We start from the raw sequence: 19,778 nt of genomic DNA on the forward strand, positions 1-19,778 counted from the left end.
TAAACTCTCCATAACACCCACGTTATATATATATAAATTGAATCGTTGACCTAAATCTTTAACAATATTGAAAATATTTTTATTTTATAAAATTGATTTAAATTTAAAGCACACATTTTTTTAAATCACATCGGTGTCATTCAAAACATATCCTTATCAATTTTGTTGAAAGTAAATTTATATTTCTCTTTGTCAAACAATCTTATAAAATTAAATTAAACTTAAATGCCGAATACTTTTCAAAATCCTAATAAAAAATAACATGAATAAAACTTAGCTAACTGGAAAAGAGGGATTTCATCACCAAAATTGCTTGCCCTTTTCTAATTACATCTGAAGCCCCAACAACAGTCTTATTTACATAGCCTCTAAAGGTTCAATTGTTTTTTCCCTTCAAACACTTTATTCACTTAACTTCATCAAATATAATAAAGTTCCTATATCATAAGAGAGATACATTAAATAAAATAAGATTACCTTCAGAAATCTTCAAATCTAATTTCAAATACAGCTTCAGATATTCTTGATAGTTAACTATTACCTGAGCGCCCACACTATATTCATACCTGCACAATGTAATTTTTTTTTTTTCAAAAACCTCAAAACAAGAAAATTTCTTTTAAAATTAAAAAATAGAAATTAATAGAAAGAAGTATACGTCAATTGAAAGTATAACATTTTTGCACGTTTAAAAAATTCAGAGATTTTTTTTAAAATCTTGTTCATTGTACGTCCATGGAATGCAATATCCATTCGTACAAAATTGTGTGTGAACATTTTTATATCTATGTTCAAGAGTCAACCCTGAGTGGTGCTATGATTTGTGGTGCATATTTGCCTTAACTCTTCCATTTCATGCCCTAGTCACAATTTACTAATTGAGTTTCTTATTATATGAGGGATTTGCAGGAAATTCAGTTATTATGAGGAATTGAATGAAATTGAAACACGAATCATTCAAGATTTCACAACTGGATGAGATTACAAATTACGGAGACCATTTGGAATGATGACCTGACCTGTAATTTTAACAAACATAGAGTGAGATGACCCAAGATGCGAGATTGCATCCTTTAACATATCATGCAAATTTCCTATTGCCCTTTGACTGCTGCTAACTCTTTCTTTAGGTTAAGCACTTCTATGCATTTTGAAGCCAACTGGTCTTTATACTTCTTATTTGTTAGGATAGATTCATCGATTGCTTCCTTGTATCTACAACGGAAAGCATCCAGCTTTGCTTGTGTTCCGCGGAGTCTCATTCTGAGCTTAGCCATTTCTTTGTTGTTTGTTACACCATCCTGTCATAAAAAAAAGATGTTTTTACTGATTCATCCAGCACAAACATCTAAATAACTAATGCAGATAAATTGGGATGTATTATTATGGACAAGCAGAATCAATGAAATCATCAAAGAAAGAAATTCTGATAGGCAATCGGTATATGGAATCAATACAAACCATATTTGAACTGATAACCCCAATAAGGTACTTACCGCATGCATTTTGACTTCCATACAAGAAAGTTTCTGTCTCAGTTCTTCAACCTGGACCTTTTCCTTCGATAACTGATAAAGAATATGCATAATGTGATTACTAAAATTAAGAAAACAGATAAAGAATATTCCTTAATGTAATTACTAAAATCAGTATAATCTGGCATTTTAGGCAACACAGAAGTTGAGTACAGAAGTCTAGCCCAAACTTCTGCTGAATTAACAACACCTCGAAGAAGAACATCACTTGTGGCTCGAGATTTAACAAGACAGAAGTGAGGATGTAATTCAAAGGAAACATTATTATCAAGAGCAAATTTACTAACAGTAATAAGATTTTTGGTAATGGAAGGAACATGGAGTAAATTATGTAAGTAAAGAGAATTGGAGAGACAAGAGGTACCAGAGGCAAGAACTGGCAACCCTTCACCATGGCCAATATAAATTTGATCAGGAAAAGTTATTAAGATGTTGAATATTCAGAGTAACCAATCACATGAAATGAGGCTCTAGAATCTCGTATCCAAGTGGAGGAGGGTAAGGATTTGAATTGGCAAGCATAGCAATTGGAACTTCAAGAAAAGGTTGTGAAGATGGATTGACCCGAGTATTAGGCTTTTGGGATGCAGAGGGAGAAGTGGAAGGGGGGAGAGGTTGATGAGTGGTGGGATCATAGAGCACAAGAGAATCAGGAGGCTAAAAAGTAGTATCACCCCTATAAAAGCAAACATTTGCCATGTGGCCATATTTAAGTCAAATTTGGCATTGGAAATTGACATAGCGACCACCACGACCACAACCACAAACAGACATACCACCACCATGTTTGGAACCACCACAAGAGAAGCTGCCACCAACAAATGATTTGGATGGAGAATGAGAATAATGAACCGAAGGTGGAAAGAACTTTGTCTGATGTCGATTGGCACAAGATTCACGGGCAAGAAGCAAAGCCTCAACCTCAGTAATTGGGGGAGTCTCAAATTTGCTTTCAATTAAAGAGATGAGAGCAAAAAAAAATTTGGAGGATGGCCTCAACATGTTTCATCAGGTTTAACGTGTTCAACATGTTCAACAAGGTCAACAACAATAGACTTAATATGACCTAAGTATTTCTTCATGGTTTTGTTTTCAAAAGTTTGCACACGAAGATCAGTGTGCAACTACTCAGCGCAAGCTTCCATTTAATTGAAAAATTGTTCATGAATCTGGTCCCAAACTTGGATAAAGTAGACTGAAGCCGTGTAAATAAGAATTGATCCTAAACTTCTCATTCATCATAAGCGGGATTGAGTACACCATTGATACAGAGAGAAATTGAGGGGGAATGACAGGATTAACCACAAACCGATGAAGTTGGTGAGATGTGATGATATGTTCAACGTGCTTCTTCCAAAGAAGATAATTGGAGTCATCAAGTTTTTCAACAACTGAGTGCGAACAGAAGTGGTTAGGGTATGGGTGGGATGAAGAATTAAACATCATAGGTGGGAAACCAAGATCTGTAACCTACTCTGTATACCATATTAAGTTTGGAGGATTGTAAGAAATAAAGAGATAATGTAGCAACGTAGAAAATGATTGTACACTTTACAGAGGTAACTGAGTCTGTTTTAAATAGACTTTGAAAAGAAAAAAGAAAACAGCACTTATTGACAGTTGCCAAGACAAAAGAACTGCCATAACTGCCAAAAACATAATAACTACCTAAAGTTACACAATAAACTATATCATAGTCAGTACATTACATAACGTAAAGAGAGACCAACTAAATACAAGTCTAATACAAGTGTTGCAATTATATTTTCAAAATTAGTTTTCCCATCTTTATTATATACATATATATAAACCCTAAACCCATCTTTACAAATATATATATATATATATATATATATTTAATATACATTTGTTTTGTGGCCAGTCAGTTTCTTAATTTTTCATGTAAGACATAGGAATATAGTTGATATGGTCTTTATTGGTAATAACTTGATCTCCTAGAAAAGCAAAAAAGTATAATGTAGCTGTAAGATCTCATGCAATAACAGAGAACAGGGCAATGGTTCTTGCTTTTTGTAAGCTTATTTGGCTCAAATTGTTGAAGATCTTACACCAACAAAGAATAAGGTCAGATTATAATATATTAGTGAGGTGGAACCTCACCTTACAATTCGATTTTATAGGATAGAGTTGAACTTAAAGTCCACTTGTTAAGATCGTATAAGAGTCATTTAGAACTAATCCTAGTCAAGTTTTTTTAGGCTATTAAGCCACAGAACTCTTGTTAGACTATCTATAAATATCCAATATCACACTTGAGATGTTCATTTCTCAACATGAGGGGACGTGTTAGAGATCACAAATCAATTAGAAATAAAGTCAAATAATAATATATAAGTTAAGTTTAATCTTCACCTTACAAGACCGTTTTGTAGGTTTCAAGATGAAGAAAAAGAAAATTGTAAAGAAAATAAATGGAACTAAAACAGGTTTCCTAAATAGTGAAGCAGTAAACCTTACTTCTAATAATTCTGTTGATAATGATGTAATTTGCACATTGTTTGACTTTGTGTGTTCTTCTATAGCTAGAAGTACTGCTTTCTCTTTGGCAGACCATATTGCCCTTTCCTCCTCTATTTCCAAAAGTGAATCAGTGAGTTGCTGCAAGATCAAGAAGATACACTGAAATGCCTTAACAAGAGAAATGTCCTAAAAGGGGAAGAATCACGATAAAGTAGAAGAAAAAATTTGCTGAAGCTGCACTACCATAGCCAACTCTTCCTTTTCTTCCATTAGTACTTTGATAGAGCTTTTCAAATTTTCTTGGTTGATATCAGATTCTTCCAATCTTTGCTTCTGGGTGGACAAGAATAAGATACCAAATTAATGGTTTGAATGAGAAAGCAAACTAGCTATTAAATTGTCATTGTTACAGTAGATCGCTACTTATGTTGGCTTGTAAACTGCATGTTAGAGAAGTCAATTTCTGCCAACTGTTGATCAGTTCGTTCAACAGTTATAAAAATACCTCAATCTGTATACATGCATTGATCTCAACAAAGACCACTAGAAAATCACATTAAATATTGTTAGTCATAATTTGGTCAAACTAAATAGGGATATATATTAGGGTAATATCTTACCAAATATTTCCCATTATTAGGTAATGCTTTCATTCTTTACTATTGTATCTCTTTTTCATTATATAAAGGAATACTCGTGTTTATAATCTACCTCCTTGATTAACAGCTTTGTGGGCTTCAAAGCATGCACAATGTATTGGCCAACTACCTCGTGCAACATTTTATTAGAATAATGGGCACCGCAATGAACTCTAAACCACTGGACCATAGAGAATTTGATGATACTATGTCAAAAACCAACTACACCAAAAGCTTTAGTTATTATGAGAAGTTGATTACGTGAATGGTTTTTTAATTTTTATTTTGTTAAACATTACATTTCTAGCATGTCTTCCAATTCTATATCATGTTTGAAACAGATCTCAACGGAAATCTTTTGAAAATTATGTCAATAATTTCAGATTCTCCAATTCTCTCAACTATGTTTTACTTTCTATAATATTTCCGTCAACCCGTTAATTCTATCAGCCATCTAACAACCGAGTTAAAAGGGAAATTCTAGGAAACTTTACAGAGAAACTTACGAGAGCATAAATTTCCTCCTTCAAATGATATAGTTCAGTGGTTGATGTGTTCAGCTTTTCAGTCAAGCCTTCCAGTTCTAACAACAAACCTTCATTAATAGATATCACCTCTTCTTTCTCCTTCAACGTAGCTGTTATTTCTTCTTCCAACGAAGCAATTCTTGTTTCTGATTCAAATGCCAAAACTTCCAGTTTTTTGTGCTCATCCTGATATATGAAAATAATCAATTATTCTACTGAAAATTATATTTATACATAAACTTAAAATAATATATAAAAGTAATTCAAACATGTTCATAACTTAATAATAATGGCAAAAGGAAGGAATGACAAGGTGAGAGCTCAGGAATGGCATAATAACATCATAGAGAATGTGTAACATACAGTTCTTTATGGGTAATGTCATTTAGGAGTAACTTAACATAAAATATTGTGATCAAAAGCATGAATTAGGAAAGGTCACTAAAGTTTAAACACATGTATACACGTACAAATATGAGAAAGAACAATAATTACACCAAATTCAAATGAATGTCAATCAACAATTTTCAACAAGCATACATCAAGACCCAAAGTCAACCTGCAATGTCTGTTCTAGGCCTTTTGGTCTTTTAGGATCAAATATCTTAGAACCCCTTTCAACAATTGAATCACGTCTTCTTCCTGCAAGTGAATCACGTTTATTGATATCACGTTCAAGAAGAGATATTTGGCCACGTAATTGTTTAATCTCTCGCTCCGCATAGGCTTTCTCACCCTAAGGAACACCTAATATGTTAGGGCATAAATTTGAAAAGTAAATAGATTACAATGAAACCAAGGAATCATGAGATGTGCCAAAAAAACAACCTCAATTTTTGTTTTCTCTTGTATCGCAATCTTAAGTTTAGACTCAGTTTCTTTTAACTTGGTTTTAACCTTCTCCAGCTCTTTTCTTGTAGTTTCTCTATCCTTGGCCACTGTAGACGATGTCAAACAAGATAAATCCTTTCCAAGAGTTTGAATATAAGAAATCAACTCTGCATTTTCAAATTTCTGTTGTTCTAAGTTATCCTGTAACAATAATAAACAGTTAGTGTTCCTATTCGCAGCATTGCATATTCAAAGAAATGAACATATAGGGTAGAAAATATTTCTAAAATAAAGGCCAACCATCAAAGAATTTTGGGACTTCTGAGCATCTAATTTTGATTCCTGAAGATGCTTCTGTAGATCAGCTACTTGGTTGTCTAGAAGAACCTGCAGCACAAATATTAGACCAACTAGGACATCTCTAGAAATATTTCATAATAGAAAGGAAGCTTTACCTTCTCACTTTCAAGCTCAAATATTTTCTTTCTTAGGCAAGAAATCAAATTCTGAGAATTATTCAAGATTAAAATTTGATCTGCATAATCCTCATATACTGAGGTTTTGAAAACCTGTGTCGAACCATAAAATAGTAAGCCCTCCAACTAAAAACATACACAATTTTATATCTTAGTTAGAAAACAAATGCTAACCGCTAAAGGCAATACATGAAGTAAATGTTCTGCAATTTCATTTTTCTTACAAATAGTGATCCTATAGTGCCTCAATGGCTCTATCAAAGCACTTACAAGGAGAGTATCACAGAGAGCAGAGAAACTTTTAATAGCATCATCCACCATAAACATAGCACTTTGAACAACATCTTTTGAGTTTTGAATTTCCGATGCAATTTCTTCAATTTCCAAGGAAACACTGATTGGAAAGTCAAAATTTCCATCCTACATAAAGCTTCAAGAATCAGCGTTATAGGATAGGATATAGTATGAACCATAGTCATATAGAATTGTAAATTGATAGCTAAGCACAAAGACATTACACGAAAGCACGAATCAAAATGTTTATAAAATCATCAATTGCATACATTAATGTTGCTCACAGTTTCAGTGGAAGTAAGTTTCTCATTAGCCAATCGAGCTGCCTGTTGTTCATTTATAAGCTCTTCATAGAGCTAACCAGATGAAACAAAATATAGGAATTATAAATCTTAATTTAGCAATAAATGACAGATTTATATATCTCCAGTCTAAAGATTGCAAAAAATATATCTGACAAATACTCATGGGTGCCCAATTTAGTAATACAATTTATGTAGTTGCCCTGACCCTTGTAGTGACCCATCTTTGCTACCATATTTTGTCAATAAAAAAGGGAAAAATACCATAAATATTCTAAAAGATAAAATTAAATACAACATATACAAAGAGAGGTAATATTTAGTATTCTGTTATTTTCCCTTTATTCCAACTATACAGTGAAAGTAGCAAGATAAACAGAAGAGGTTGCCGTGTTATTGAAGTTAACTTGATATCTTGAAGTAATTTACAAATCCATAATTTTAAAGATGACAGTAATTTAGAAGTCCAAATGAAATCAGCAAATTTATTGTTCATATTAGGTCCATTACAATTGAAGTTTAATATAAAATACAACTTTCTCACTAAGAAAAATCACCTAGTGTTAACTATCAACTGATATTACTATAGTGGTTGGGGTCGGCCCTAGTACCGAGAACTAAGAAAAAGGAGATCATTTAATCCGCGTACAACTTGTATTGTTAATCTTCCAATTTACGTTGGCAATAATGGGAAAAACATTGAAAAAGCATGTCTCGGTACAAGAACATATTGGATAAATCTGAAAGTGTTAGGGGTTGGAAAGTATATGAGAGAAGAAGGTATAGGAGAGAAGGATTAGAAGGCATAGAGAAAGAAACACTGTTGACTTAAACGATTATTACCTCTTTGCATTTCTCCCTACCACATATATTCTGCTCTGCTACCAGATCAACAACATTATCCAAGCTTTGTTGGCTTGACAAGTTTTCCATTTCCAAAACCTTAATCTTCAAGATGCAAGTTAAAAATATAAGACACAGATAGAAATAAAAACATGTTTGTATATACATTCTAATGCAGCATAAAGTAGAAAAGCGGTTATAGAAATATTTTAATCATGTGAGTTTATAACTACTTTCATCAGACATAGTTATTTAGTTACAGCCATCATTATATGATGTATTCACTTGGAGTAGTTTGTTACAGCTGTCACTGTCCGGTTGTTATAATTGATCCAGTCAATTAAATGAGCGTATGTAGTCTATATATAGCTTCTGCAATCAGAAGCTCCAAACTAGAACAAATTCAGAAAAATAAATACAAATTTCCTTTCTCTTAAGTTTGTTTTCAATAATCATATAAACTTTGGGAGTAATTCAATAATCCCTCTTTCTTTTTAAGTGTAAGGTTCTTTTGGAGAAACCAATAATTGTAATAACTTTTCTTGATTTTAACAAAATAGAAGATATTTTCTATTTTACCCTTTTTCATTTTTACATTGCAATAAATGCATGTGTAAATTAATTAAATATTAACTGATAAGTATGTGTAAATTAATTAAATATTAACTAATACTGTCTTGATCTTTGAAAAGGATGGTTAAACAAGAATAAAAGAGAGAGGGAATTATTGATAAAAAGAGATGTGAAAAAGGGAAAGAAAACAAAACCTGCTCTTGAAGTCTCTTGATAACAAGAATAGCATCTGATTCTCTAAAATTCGCATTTTTCTCAACAATCAAGCAACCATTATTTGCATAATTTACAGACTCAACAGATTCCTTAGAATGGAAAGAATTTGAATCAATTAGCTGTTTTCTCAATGACTCAAGCTGTATATCACTTATAGTTTTCTGCAATAAGAAACACGTGGGCATTATATATCTAGTCTAGCAAACTCTGAATCTGGAAGTGAATCAAGAATTAACAGGGGGAAACCTCAGTTTCAAATTTTAGAAACAAACTCTCATATTCTGCTTGCAATTCTAGAAATTTGTTGTCCTCCTGCTATATTTGCTTGATATTAGAATACAAATTACTAAAATTTAAAGTGAAAATAGCAATGAGACATCTAATATAACAAACCATTGGCAAGCTTTTCTTCCGTGGTGCCTTTTTCCTGTTTGTTACATGCAATAAAGCACATGGGTTTGGGAGATTACAATCCTTGTTAGCATCATCTTTATTATTGTCCTTTTGCTTAAAGGACTCATCCACGTAAACATCTTCATTTACAAGTTCCTCGAAAGGAAGAAGTGGTCCCATGTCTCGATTAGGTCTCCCAGGTTTAACCGTAGAAGCACTAGGTTGGATGATAGGGTATACCTACCACATAAAACAAATGAATCAGGATTCCAAAAATAAGATACAAGCAACAAGACAACTATCACGGTCCAAAAGAAATGCTATAATATATGCACATATAATGTTAGTAATAATTTCTCAAGTTTAGAAGAAAATCATTTTTCTCTCTTATTAAGTCTCATTACATATATATATGATACACACACATATATATATATACATACATATAAGTTGGAAGTCTCACATCGACTAGAGATAAGACCAATTTATAGTATATAAGTGAGTACAAACTTCACCTTACAAGTTGGTTTTGTAAAGTTGAGTTAGACTTAAAGTCAACTTAACATGGTATAAGAGCTATTGTTAGAACCTACCCTAATAATATTTGTTGTTTGTTGAGTATATTGTTTCACCCGCTATCGGACCATCTATTAATGTCTAGTTCCATGCTCGAGACAACATATATACACAGCATATATACAGAATTAAAAACAGGAATCAAATATTTCAACACTCTCCTTCTTCATTCCCAGCTCAAATATAATTCTCTCAAAGTTATTGTTGTTCAGTCCCTTGGTAAGTATGTCTATAAGACCCAACAAACTTTTCTAAAATAGGCTCAAATACCATATGAGAAATTCAACTACGCAAAAAACCAACTCTCAAGGTAAAGTTTACACTTGTATATTATAGTTGGGTTATATCTCTAGTCAATTTCGATCTCCAATAGTAACTAATTCTAGGAGACAAGGGAAATAAGGAAAGTAATCACAAAGGATAATGTATGATAAATAGTTTCTTATATTACACACAAACCTAAAAAAAATAAAATAAAAATTAAGTTAGAGCTCATTTAGCTTGTGTTTCAATGTTGTATCAATAGACTGGTGATAGTGGCCAACCGTAGACAAAATAAAGAACATGCTATAAAACCCGAAAGATCCATAACAATAAACTACATCCCCACAATCCCGAAAGATTCATATCACAATTCATAAAAATAAGACCCATCAAAACTAACAATCTATCAAGAAGGTGAAATGTTACATTTCCTGGATGCTCCTGTGAAAGTTTTCCTATACACCATGTATCCCGCCTCTTGTCCTGCAGTGCATGCATGAAAACGTAATCACTAAATGGTAGAGAGCAAAGGAGGAGACAAGGACAAAAACATCATGCAAAAGCACAATAGTTTCTCAGGTTGACATTAAGAAAAAGTAAATATGTTTAGATGGGCAGCAATTGCATGAAGAGAAATGGAAATAACAGTATTAAAGATGAGATTAGGATAATCAGTTTCTGGAGCGAAGTTTCATTACCTACAATTCTTACATAAGCGAAATTGGTGATTATTGCTTTAGAAGCAAGTTGTTAGTTCTTATAGCATCCTCTTTAATTGTGATTAGTATTTTACATTTGGAAGAAATAAGTGGCATCCAGGTTTAAGCACAGAGACATTTATCAATTATCGTGTGCATATTATTGACTTCAAGTTGTGTACTGCTATTATTGACTAATTCATTGTGAGACTTAACATTCTCCTTGTCACTGTTCTATAACTCCAGCATCAAGTGTTACAAAACCTGAAATTGCTTTGAGAACACTATTTGGAGTACTTCCTTACCAAACATCAAACAAAGGGCTCATTTTTAAATCAAGGACCTACTTGAAGGCAATAGAGTTAACCCAAGATACAGAAGCAAAATCAAAACAATCAGTAGTTACAACTTTCAGCCTAAACTTTGGCAACAAAGCAGTGTTGGAAAGATCTGAAATGTAGTAGCTACAAATGATTCAGTCTCTGCAGCCCTTAGGAATTAGTTAATAATAGTTATGTATTACAAGTTTGTGATAGTAGGAAACTGTATGTGACAGCCATTTGTAGAAAATAACTAGCAGTTCACTCAATTAATAAGAAGACAAGGCTACACTAAAAGGCAAACAAATCATACCTTACTTAAGAGTTTCCTCTAAAGGGAAAGGTACTGCACTGACCAGTCTAGTTTGAAACACCATCCACATTATGATGAAGGTTGCTCGCTCAAAATACCCTCGTGGGTGTAGACCAACAAATACCCCCATGAATCCCAATGTAAAACTTTGGGGAGAAGGAAGTGTTCCCATTGATATTTGAATATACCAAAGGTTAGTTGGTAAACTAATTTACTAGTCTTGTACCTAGGCTGACATTGCTTTTTCATAATGTTAAGTCAGTTAATGCACTCTCCTTGTGAAGAAAAACCTTGAGGCAGATTCAAGAACAAGTTTTCTTTAGAAAGAAACAGTAACTTGGAAAAGCTAGAAAGCAGTTGCTAGAAACCAAGTTTAGAGAAAAGGTCCAAGGAATTTGTGAAGGACCAGAGTGGATCTCTCGTCGAAGTTGCACTATGAAAGCGAGGGTACAATAAGCACAGCCAATAATCCCATCGAGCGTGTAAAACAAATCACATTGAGATTGATCACCACTTTATAAAAGAGAATTTGGATGCTGGAATTATCTGCTTGCCATTCATGCCTTCCAATATACAGCTGACATCTTTGACCAATAGCAAGACTTGTGTTTTAGAGCTTGATAAGCAAGTTGGGCATGATATATATCAGTGCATCAACTTAAAGGGCTAGGAATTATAGGTAAGCAGTGTGCTTTGCTCTACGTATCAAGGATTTTATTTATTCTATTTAAAATATACAAGATATTCATTATTACTTGTTTTATTTTGTTTCCTTTATTAGTTGATGAATGAAGGAATACACTTTAATGTAATATTTCTATATAGGCAGTAATTTTACCACATATATTTGTAGAATGTATCCAAAACATAGTAAAATTAGCTTTAATGACCTGGAAAGAAAATTAAAAAGAAAGCATGGCATGCTTAATAATACCCTTTTAATATGCTCACGACTTTCATCCCTATTTGAAAATAGAACCATTGAACTCAAATTTTCAATTTTCTTGGCTTGTTCCTTTACTCTTTTCTCCCATTCAGCTTGAGCTTTCTTTTCCTCCTCTAGTTCCAAAGCTATGCGTTCCCTTTCCAGTTCAGTCTGACAAGATAAACATGGTAAGATGCAGAATACACAAAAAGAAATAAATAAATAAAATTTACAATTAACCCAAAAGGAAAATTCGTAAACCTGTAATAAAGTATTTCGAAGGCTCAGAATCTCCTTTTCCAAATGCTCTGAATGAGAACCCTAAAGAAAAAACTAAAGCATAACTATGCCAACATTTCAGGAATTAAATTTTTTGCCTACTTTCTCTCAAACAATATGCTCATCAAATATAAAATAGCAACTGTAAAATTTGACCCACCATCAATTTGGAACGAAGATCTTCAATCTCTTTCTTTTGGCGCTTTAATAAAGCAGCATCGGTCAAAATCTGTAAACAAAAACAGAGTGAGAAAATTACTCTGAGAGATACACATCACTGCAGTACCAAATCATACAAAATAAGACAAAAGGCAGAACTGCATTGCTAAAGTAAATTGTAAGAGCATCTATGTATTAATAATGGAACTGGACTGCAAGAGAAGATGCAATGAAAATATACTTGCTATGAAGAATAACTTTATTACAGAAGAGAAAGTAACAGACAAAACAACTTTGAAATTGCAAGCAATGCAAAAAATAAAGAAAAAAATCAAAATAAAATAGCCCTAAAAACAGGAGAAATGGATTAGACGAAACCTCATTCACTTGAGCACAATTTGTGACACGCAATGCTCTACTTGCAAATTGAAGGCTGCTTTTAGTTTCATCTGTATGTATCTGTCATATAATAAATGTTATAAAACAAATAAATTGAAAGAATATTATAGGATGGTTTTATGCTCCTTCATAAAATACGAAATGTGATCATAGGGTATGCATAGAAAATAATACAGGATATTGATATGTCTGACAAGTTATAGATAAGAAACTTAATTCTTAGATTAAATGGATATTAATCAAGTGATACACAAAACACCGCGCAATATTGTATCTCCAAACAATTATTTCATTGTAAAACGTGGTAGCCGTTAAACTCACATATATGTTATTTAAGGGTGTCAACACAGGAATACCTTACCTGCGCAAGAGTGATATTACATATTATAGCTGTTCTAGCATTTCCTCCTAAAGAAGGTTGCAAAATTCGAGTCAGCTTACTATCTCGATATGGAACATGACCCCTGCATAAGATATTATATTTTCTTCTTTCCTCATTCAAAAATTTAAACAAAAAAGCTAAATATAATCATTTAAACTTACCCCTGACTCTCAGCACCTTCACTCAACTTTTTAATTACAGTTCCCAAAGTCATTAAGCTTTTGTTTATGTGAGAGCCTTCTTTGAGTCGAACACCCTCAGCACCAGTTTTTGCAGCACGCTCTGACCCAGCAAGATCCACTAAGTTCTAGAAATAAGAAGATAACTATTACCAATACGAAAAATTACACAAGAATAGTCATTTGAAAAAAGAGAAAAGATAAATGCATGTGAATAACAATAAAAAAATGGAAAAACTTTTCCCCTAAGAGAATAATTGTTGGTTAAAAATGTGATATTAACATACCAACACTGATACACGGACAGCATCACAAGAGCTGCCACTTTCTTCATCTTCGCTTCTATCCCTACTCTCAATTATCTATTAAACACAAGATACTAATTAGAAGCACCTAATAAAACGAGAAAAAATAAATTATCATCCCAAGTAACACATTACCATGCGGAAAATAGTATGGGACCTACTACTGTACACATTCATATTTGTCTCTCCAATATGTCTATGAGCTGATACAATTGCAAATAACATAAGAAAAAGTTAGTCAACCATTACAGGTAGCAAAAGATATACTAAAAAGTACAGTGGGTATAAATATGGTGTTCGCTAGAGGGAGATAAAGCAATAGTCTAAAAGATAGATACTTCACAAATATAACATACTGCAAAGTTAACCAAAAGCATGCAGAATCACACAAAAATTCTACCCAACAAAGGAACCAAAGAAATCAAGTTGAAATTGCCGCTCTCTTCCATTTCAATAACAGTATAAGTTCAAATATATTTGAATGAAAATTTAAGCTACAAAAAAATGGAGAGCCAAAATGCAAAAACACAAGTAAAATGCAACAGATAAATTACATTCTCCAAACTCCATGAGATTAAGGACTTGCTGAGGAGAGGCAACAATTTCTTCTCGCAACCCCGCAACATATATCCCACGCTGTGATTTCAAAGAGAAACTATATAAATATTAAGTAATACATATATAACACCAGTGACCAGATATGGACAAGCTTGCAAAATATATGTAAACAACCTCTAGATTTTCGTGAATCTGCAGTTTTCGATGTTCAGGGGCCAACAAATCATTTATCTCTTCATTATAAATCTCCATGTATGACATTCTAAGAAGAAATTCTCGATCCACGTCCTAAAATAAGTATTAAGAAACAGTATTCCAAGCATTATGAGATCAATATCAAAAAGAGATAATGAAAAAATAATAAAAGTTAACAATGTTGTCATAATTGTCGGTGTATGAGTTACTGTAGTCCACACTAGTACAATAGTCTTTGTTGATAATCAAATCCTAATATTTTGAATCTTATTGTAATAAATTTACTTGAGAAATATAAAAGAATAGGTGATAAATTTGAGTAAATTTTCCTATCTTGGGATCTCATATTTATAATAACTTTGGATACATCATATACAATGAATGAGAGAGAAGAGAAGAGTATCTCAAAAGATATAGCCAGGAACTAGGTACAACACAAAGCATAGAACACCTTTACAATAAATTCTATTTAAGATTATTTATACTAACACTCTCCTCAAGTTGGAGCATACAAATGGTATGTATCATGCTTGGAAAAAATAAATTCAATATCTTCTCAAGAAGTTTGTTAATAGGTTCATCATTTGATCCAACAAACTCAAGGCAAATTTCCTTGGACATAAACTTTTCTCAAATAAAATGACAATCAATTTCAATGTGTTTAATCCTCTCATGGAACATTGAATTGGAAGTGTTGAAATGAAAGAGAGACATAGAATAAATCCCAAATGTGTATTGAGCACATAGGGTTATGCAATTATAAATATAAAAATATAAAGAGATGGGCCTAAGCTTGTTGAAGCAACGTGGAGAGCAACTTGGTTATCACAATACATATTCATTGGCTAAATCTAATTCTTGGAGAAATTATTTTACTCATATAAGCTCACAGGTGACGAATGTTATTGCTCTATACTCAACTTTGCAGATAATTAGGCAACAAAATTTGTTTCTTGCTTTCCAAGAGATAATATTTCCTCCAAGCAAATCATAATACCCTATAATGGAGCATCCATCCATAGGAGAATCAGCCTAATCAACGTCACATTATCCAAAGATTTGGGTATTCCCTTTATCTTCATAAAGTAATCATTGCCCTGGAGTCTTTTGGAGATATCTTAGACTATAGGTGACAGCATTCTAGTGATCAATACAAGGATTTTGCATCAACTGACTAACAACATCAACTGCAAGAGATAAACCTGGTCTAATAATAATGAGATAAATAAGTTTTCTAACTAATCTTCTATATCTTTCAGATCAAAGAAAACTTCTCCTTGTTCTACCATTAGTTTCTGATTTGGATCCTTGGGACAATCCACTTGTCAATACCTATAAATACCTACATTGTACATACTTCAAGTTGTTCAGAAAGTAATAACCAGTTTCTATCATTGTTCATACTCTCTATTCTCTCGTTCAAGTTCTCTAAGATGGTATCTAGAGCTTCTTTTTCATTGATCCACGCTTCCTCTCTGATTGTTTGATGCTTGTCAGTTGGCTCGTCGCTCTTCCACATTCGTCAAGTGTCTCTCGTTCAAAGCTTACGTGAGTTATGATTCGTCGTTCGTGTTCATCTTTGTTTGTAGTTGTTTGCGTTCGACATTGCAACCAGTTCAACTGGTGGATTCGTCTTCATTTTGCATCTCTCTCATTCGTCTTCTCTTTTCCAACGATTTAATTGGTTGGTTGTTTCGCTTCGTGAAAATTCTGTTTCATTGGTTTATTTTCTCCGATCTGGTGTGTTTTTGCTCTCGACGTATCACAATTCACGTCCTGCACTGTCTCAAATCTCGTTTTCTACCAGTAATTGCTTTCGTTTTGGTGTAATTGACTTACGCTGGAATTTCTAATTGCCTCTACATCTTTCACTGGTTCTGTTGATTAATGTGATCACTTCGTTATGGCTTCACCTTCGTTTCCTACTTTAATAGCTGAGAAATTGGATGATTCGAATTACTTGCATTGGAGACAATATGTTGAAACAGTAATTAAGCCACTTAAGTTGAAAGGCTTATGGTTATGCTCCAGTTGTGTCTATTATTGAAAGTAAAAAGTGCACTCCTATAGCAGAGATTGAAGTGTTGTTGTATGGTCATGAAACCAGATTGACTCGAGATGTACAACAGACACAGTACTTAGTCACGCCTTCTCCGAAATACACTCAAAGCACTTATTCCCGTGGGGGCAATCAGCAAGGTGGTTTTCATGGCTCCTCTCATGGAGGAGGAAGTTCTGCTCGTGGTTGTGGTCACAAGTTTGCCAATTTTCAGTGCCAAATTTATTTAAAATTTGGCCGTACAGCCAATGTTTGTCACTTCCGATCTGACATTTCATTCCAGCCTCATGAACCTTTGTTTTTTATTGATCCAGTCACTCAACAATCCATTCCTTTCTCAGTTTGTTCCAACAAGACTTCCAATACATGGACAAATCCAAATACTAAATCCACTGCCACTGCTGGTCCTAGTGCTAGTTTCCACGTTACTAGTGAGCCTCTAAACATTAAACAAATGCAACAGTTTAATGGACCAGATCAAATTTTCATTGGCAATGGTGTAGGTTTCAGTATTTCTGGTGTTGGCTCATCTTCATTTGTCTCACCTTTTTATTCTTGAGTTCTGTTTCATTAAAATCATTTGTTGCATTCCTTCCATTACCAAAAACCTCCTAATTGTTAGCCAGTTTGCAAGGGATAATTCTGTTTTCTGAGTTTCACTCTGATAAATGTCTTGTTAAGTTTCAGGGAACGAAAAATGTCTTTCTTCATGGAGTTGTAGGACCTGATGGATTGTACTCTTTCACCAATGTTCATATTTTCCCTCGCTCATCTTCATTGTTGTGCTCTCCTCTGTTCCCTGCTCGACTAGCTCCCGTTTCCTTTGTAATAAATATTGATAATAAGTCTGTTTTTGACAGCACTAGTTTTCATTTGTGGCATACCAGATTAGGCCACCGTAGCAGTCATGTTATGAACCTTGTATTCAAACAACGTAATCTTCCTTAACATAATAAAGTTGATTCCAGTTTCTGTAAATCTTGTGCTAGAAAATCTCATAGGCAACCTTGTCATGATTTTGCTTTTCTATTCTCTTTTGGAACTTATCTTTACTGACTTTTGGGGCGCTGCACATATTACTTCTCATGGAGGATACAAATATTATGTTTCTTTTGTTCGTGAAGAAGGAAACATTGTCAATTTTCAAACTTTCAAAACAATGGTTGAGTTACAGTTGAATTCTAAAATTAAAAATATTCAATCTGATTGGGATGGTGAGTTTCGTCCTTTCATGCAACGTTTAGCTCATCATGGCATTGTTCATCGACTCATATGTCCTCATAAAAATCACCAAAACGGAGTCATTGAACGTAAACATAGGCATATTGTTGAATTAGGCCTTACTTTGTTACATCATCCTTCTCTTCCTTTGGGGTTTTGGGATTATGCTTTTGTCACTGTTGTATATCTACCTCATTAATATATAAATACACATATAATATAATATAATATAATATAATAGCAGAGTCTCTAATGTCTAAAGTTCTATCTTTTTGGCCCAGTTTAAATAAGCTTCTACATAAATATCTATATCTATACAAGACACAAAAAAATAAGTGAATTGAACTTCTGCACTTAACTTTTATGAAAGCTGTCCGGTTTAACTTAAGAGTTTGCTCGGAACACAGAAGCCCCAAAAGCATTTCTAGCTTGAATTGTATCTAAACAGGTCTTACGCACATAAGTTGATTCTAGCTAATGGAAAAACACAATTAATTTGTTTTCTTACTCCTATAAGTGTGTATAAAGAATTGTATACAAACATTGTTTATATCAATTAGAATTCAATTTCAATGGCTTTGTGTCGCTTTTCAACTCTTGTTACTGGTTTTGTCACCAAAAAAAATGAAAGTAAGGAGTGGTTACTTGTTGAATGATTTGAAACAAATCGTTAACAGCGAGAGGAATGACTCCAGGTTCAGCTTTCGAGCCTCGCATCGTGTAAGTCTTCCCACTGTTCGTTTGCCCGTAAGCGAAGACAGTGCCTACGATTAACATCACATCACAAACCCTAAGTTATTCAATCCAACTAATTTATCAACAGCAAAATGAAGAAGAAAGCAAATAGCAAAGCATGCTGCAAACCGTTGAATCCCCGAACTGCGGCCTCCACGAGATCCTTGGTACGAGCTTCGTAGACTTCCGTTGTCCCACAACTACCGCAGAATATTTGGTCTGCGAAACACGAATTGGGTTGAGAACGAGATTTGCAAGAAGAAGAGAGTGAAGAGAAAGTAAGATAAGAGTACCAAAATCAAATTTGGAGAGGTTGGAAATGGCGATGGAGTTGCCGGAGATTCTCCAGGGACTTGTTTTCGCATCATCTTGAGACAGAGGCTTTGCACGGACGCTGACGTGAATCTTCTCCATTGCAATCACAGTCCTCGGCAACACCTCAAATTTAATTTTAATTTTGTTTTTCCCGCCTTGTTTGACGAATTAGGGCTGGTCCAGTTCATATTGAATATGAAAAATTTGAAGGGATTGAATTATATAATTTAAAATAACTATTAAAATTTGGAATTTTTTATAATTATTATATATACTATGGAAGCACATACTCCTTCGTGTGTCCCTTTTTCATTATATTATTATAAAAAATAAAAATATTATTAAATATATAAAATTTAGATACAAAATTGTACATTTATATTTACTATTTTTTAACCTTAAATGATAATTCATAAAAAAACTATATTTCAGTTTTATATTTTAGTAACTACTTTTTAAATTTAAATAATTATTCATTATAAAAANTTTATTTACTTTTTTAATACTTTAATAACAACTTTTCAAATTTAAATAATTAATTANAATAAAAAATTATTTATACAATACAACTTATAATATTTTTTATTTTGATAATTAAAATTTATTTCATCTATAGTTATATCTATAATCATATAAACATTTTATTTTCTAGTTTTATCTTTTAATTATTATTTTTAAAATTTAAATTTTTTTTAACATTTAAAAATAGGTAAGCACATGCACTAATAAAATTGATAATAAAATAGCTACCTCAAAATTAATTATCAAACGGTTATAAAAAANCAAT

The 19,778-nt window shown here is 33.0% G+C and overlaps 1 protein-coding gene across 5 annotated transcripts; it reads right to left on the reverse strand.

Moving 5' to 3' along the window:
• Nucleotides 1–295: 295 nt before the first annotated feature.
• LOC106763084 (kinesin-like protein KIN-7O) lies at nucleotides 296–19,159 on the reverse strand. Of its 5 annotated transcripts, XR_001375860.2 has the most exons (30): nucleotides 18,970–19,159; nucleotides 18,806–18,895; nucleotides 18,587–18,705; nucleotides 14,641–14,754; nucleotides 14,463–14,544; nucleotides 14,044–14,111; nucleotides 13,891–13,965; nucleotides 13,586–13,731; nucleotides 13,404–13,506; nucleotides 13,022–13,102; nucleotides 12,645–12,713; nucleotides 12,467–12,526; nucleotides 12,215–12,376; nucleotides 10,376–10,432; nucleotides 9,110–9,349; nucleotides 8,963–9,031; nucleotides 8,695–8,877; nucleotides 7,928–8,032; nucleotides 7,052–7,138; nucleotides 6,759–6,908; nucleotides 6,468–6,581; nucleotides 6,313–6,399; nucleotides 6,010–6,213; nucleotides 5,741–5,917; nucleotides 5,161–5,367; nucleotides 4,260–4,349; nucleotides 4,014–4,154; nucleotides 1,497–1,568; nucleotides 1,020–1,301; nucleotides 296–566 (listed from the first exon to the last, which is right to left on the reverse strand). XR_001375860.2 is itself a non-coding variant. In XM_014647258.2 (29 exons), the coding sequence occupies exons 1-29, from the start codon at nucleotides 19,088–19,090 to the stop codon at nucleotides 1,095–1,097; spliced, it is 3,477 nt and encodes a 1,158-aa protein (XP_014502744.1). In that variant the 5' UTR covers nucleotides 19,091–19,159; the 3' UTR covers nucleotides 782–1,094. The 5 variants fall into 5 exon arrangements, 4 of the variants coding, with proteins under 4 accessions (XP_014502744.1, XP_022638159.1, XP_014502743.1 ...); XM_014647258.2 differs by lacking the exon at nucleotides 296–566 and having other exon boundaries at nucleotides 782–1,301; nucleotides 8,963–9,028; XM_022782438.1 differs by lacking the exon at nucleotides 296–566 and having other exon boundaries at nucleotides 782–1,301; nucleotides 7,067–7,138.
• Between the last annotated feature and the right edge of the window lie 619 nt (nucleotides 19,160–19,778).

This window comes from Vigna radiata, chromosome 6 (genome assembly GCF_000741045.1).
Source record: "Vigna radiata var. radiata cultivar VC1973A chromosome 6, Vradiata_ver6, whole genome shotgun sequence".
NCBI lineage: Eukaryota > Viridiplantae > Streptophyta > Magnoliopsida > Fabales > Fabaceae > Vigna > Vigna radiata.

What these genes read in the sequence shown, in the direction of transcription:
- LOC106763084 (XM_014647257.2), bottom strand. Translation starts at nt 19,090, where the DNA reads ATGGAGAAGATTCACGTCAGCGTCCGTGCAAAGCCTCTGTCTCAAGAT. An exon ending in ATCTTCGTTCCAAATTGATG is followed by an intron (nt 12,527 to 12,644) that starts GTGGGTCAAATT and finishes TTTTTTCTTTAG; the next exon opens with GGTTCTCATTCAGAGCATTT. An exon ending in GTAGGGAGAAATGCAAAGAG is followed by an intron (nt 7,139 to 7,927) that starts GTAATAATCGTT and finishes TCATCTGGTTAG; the next exon opens with CTCTATGAAGAGCTTATAAA.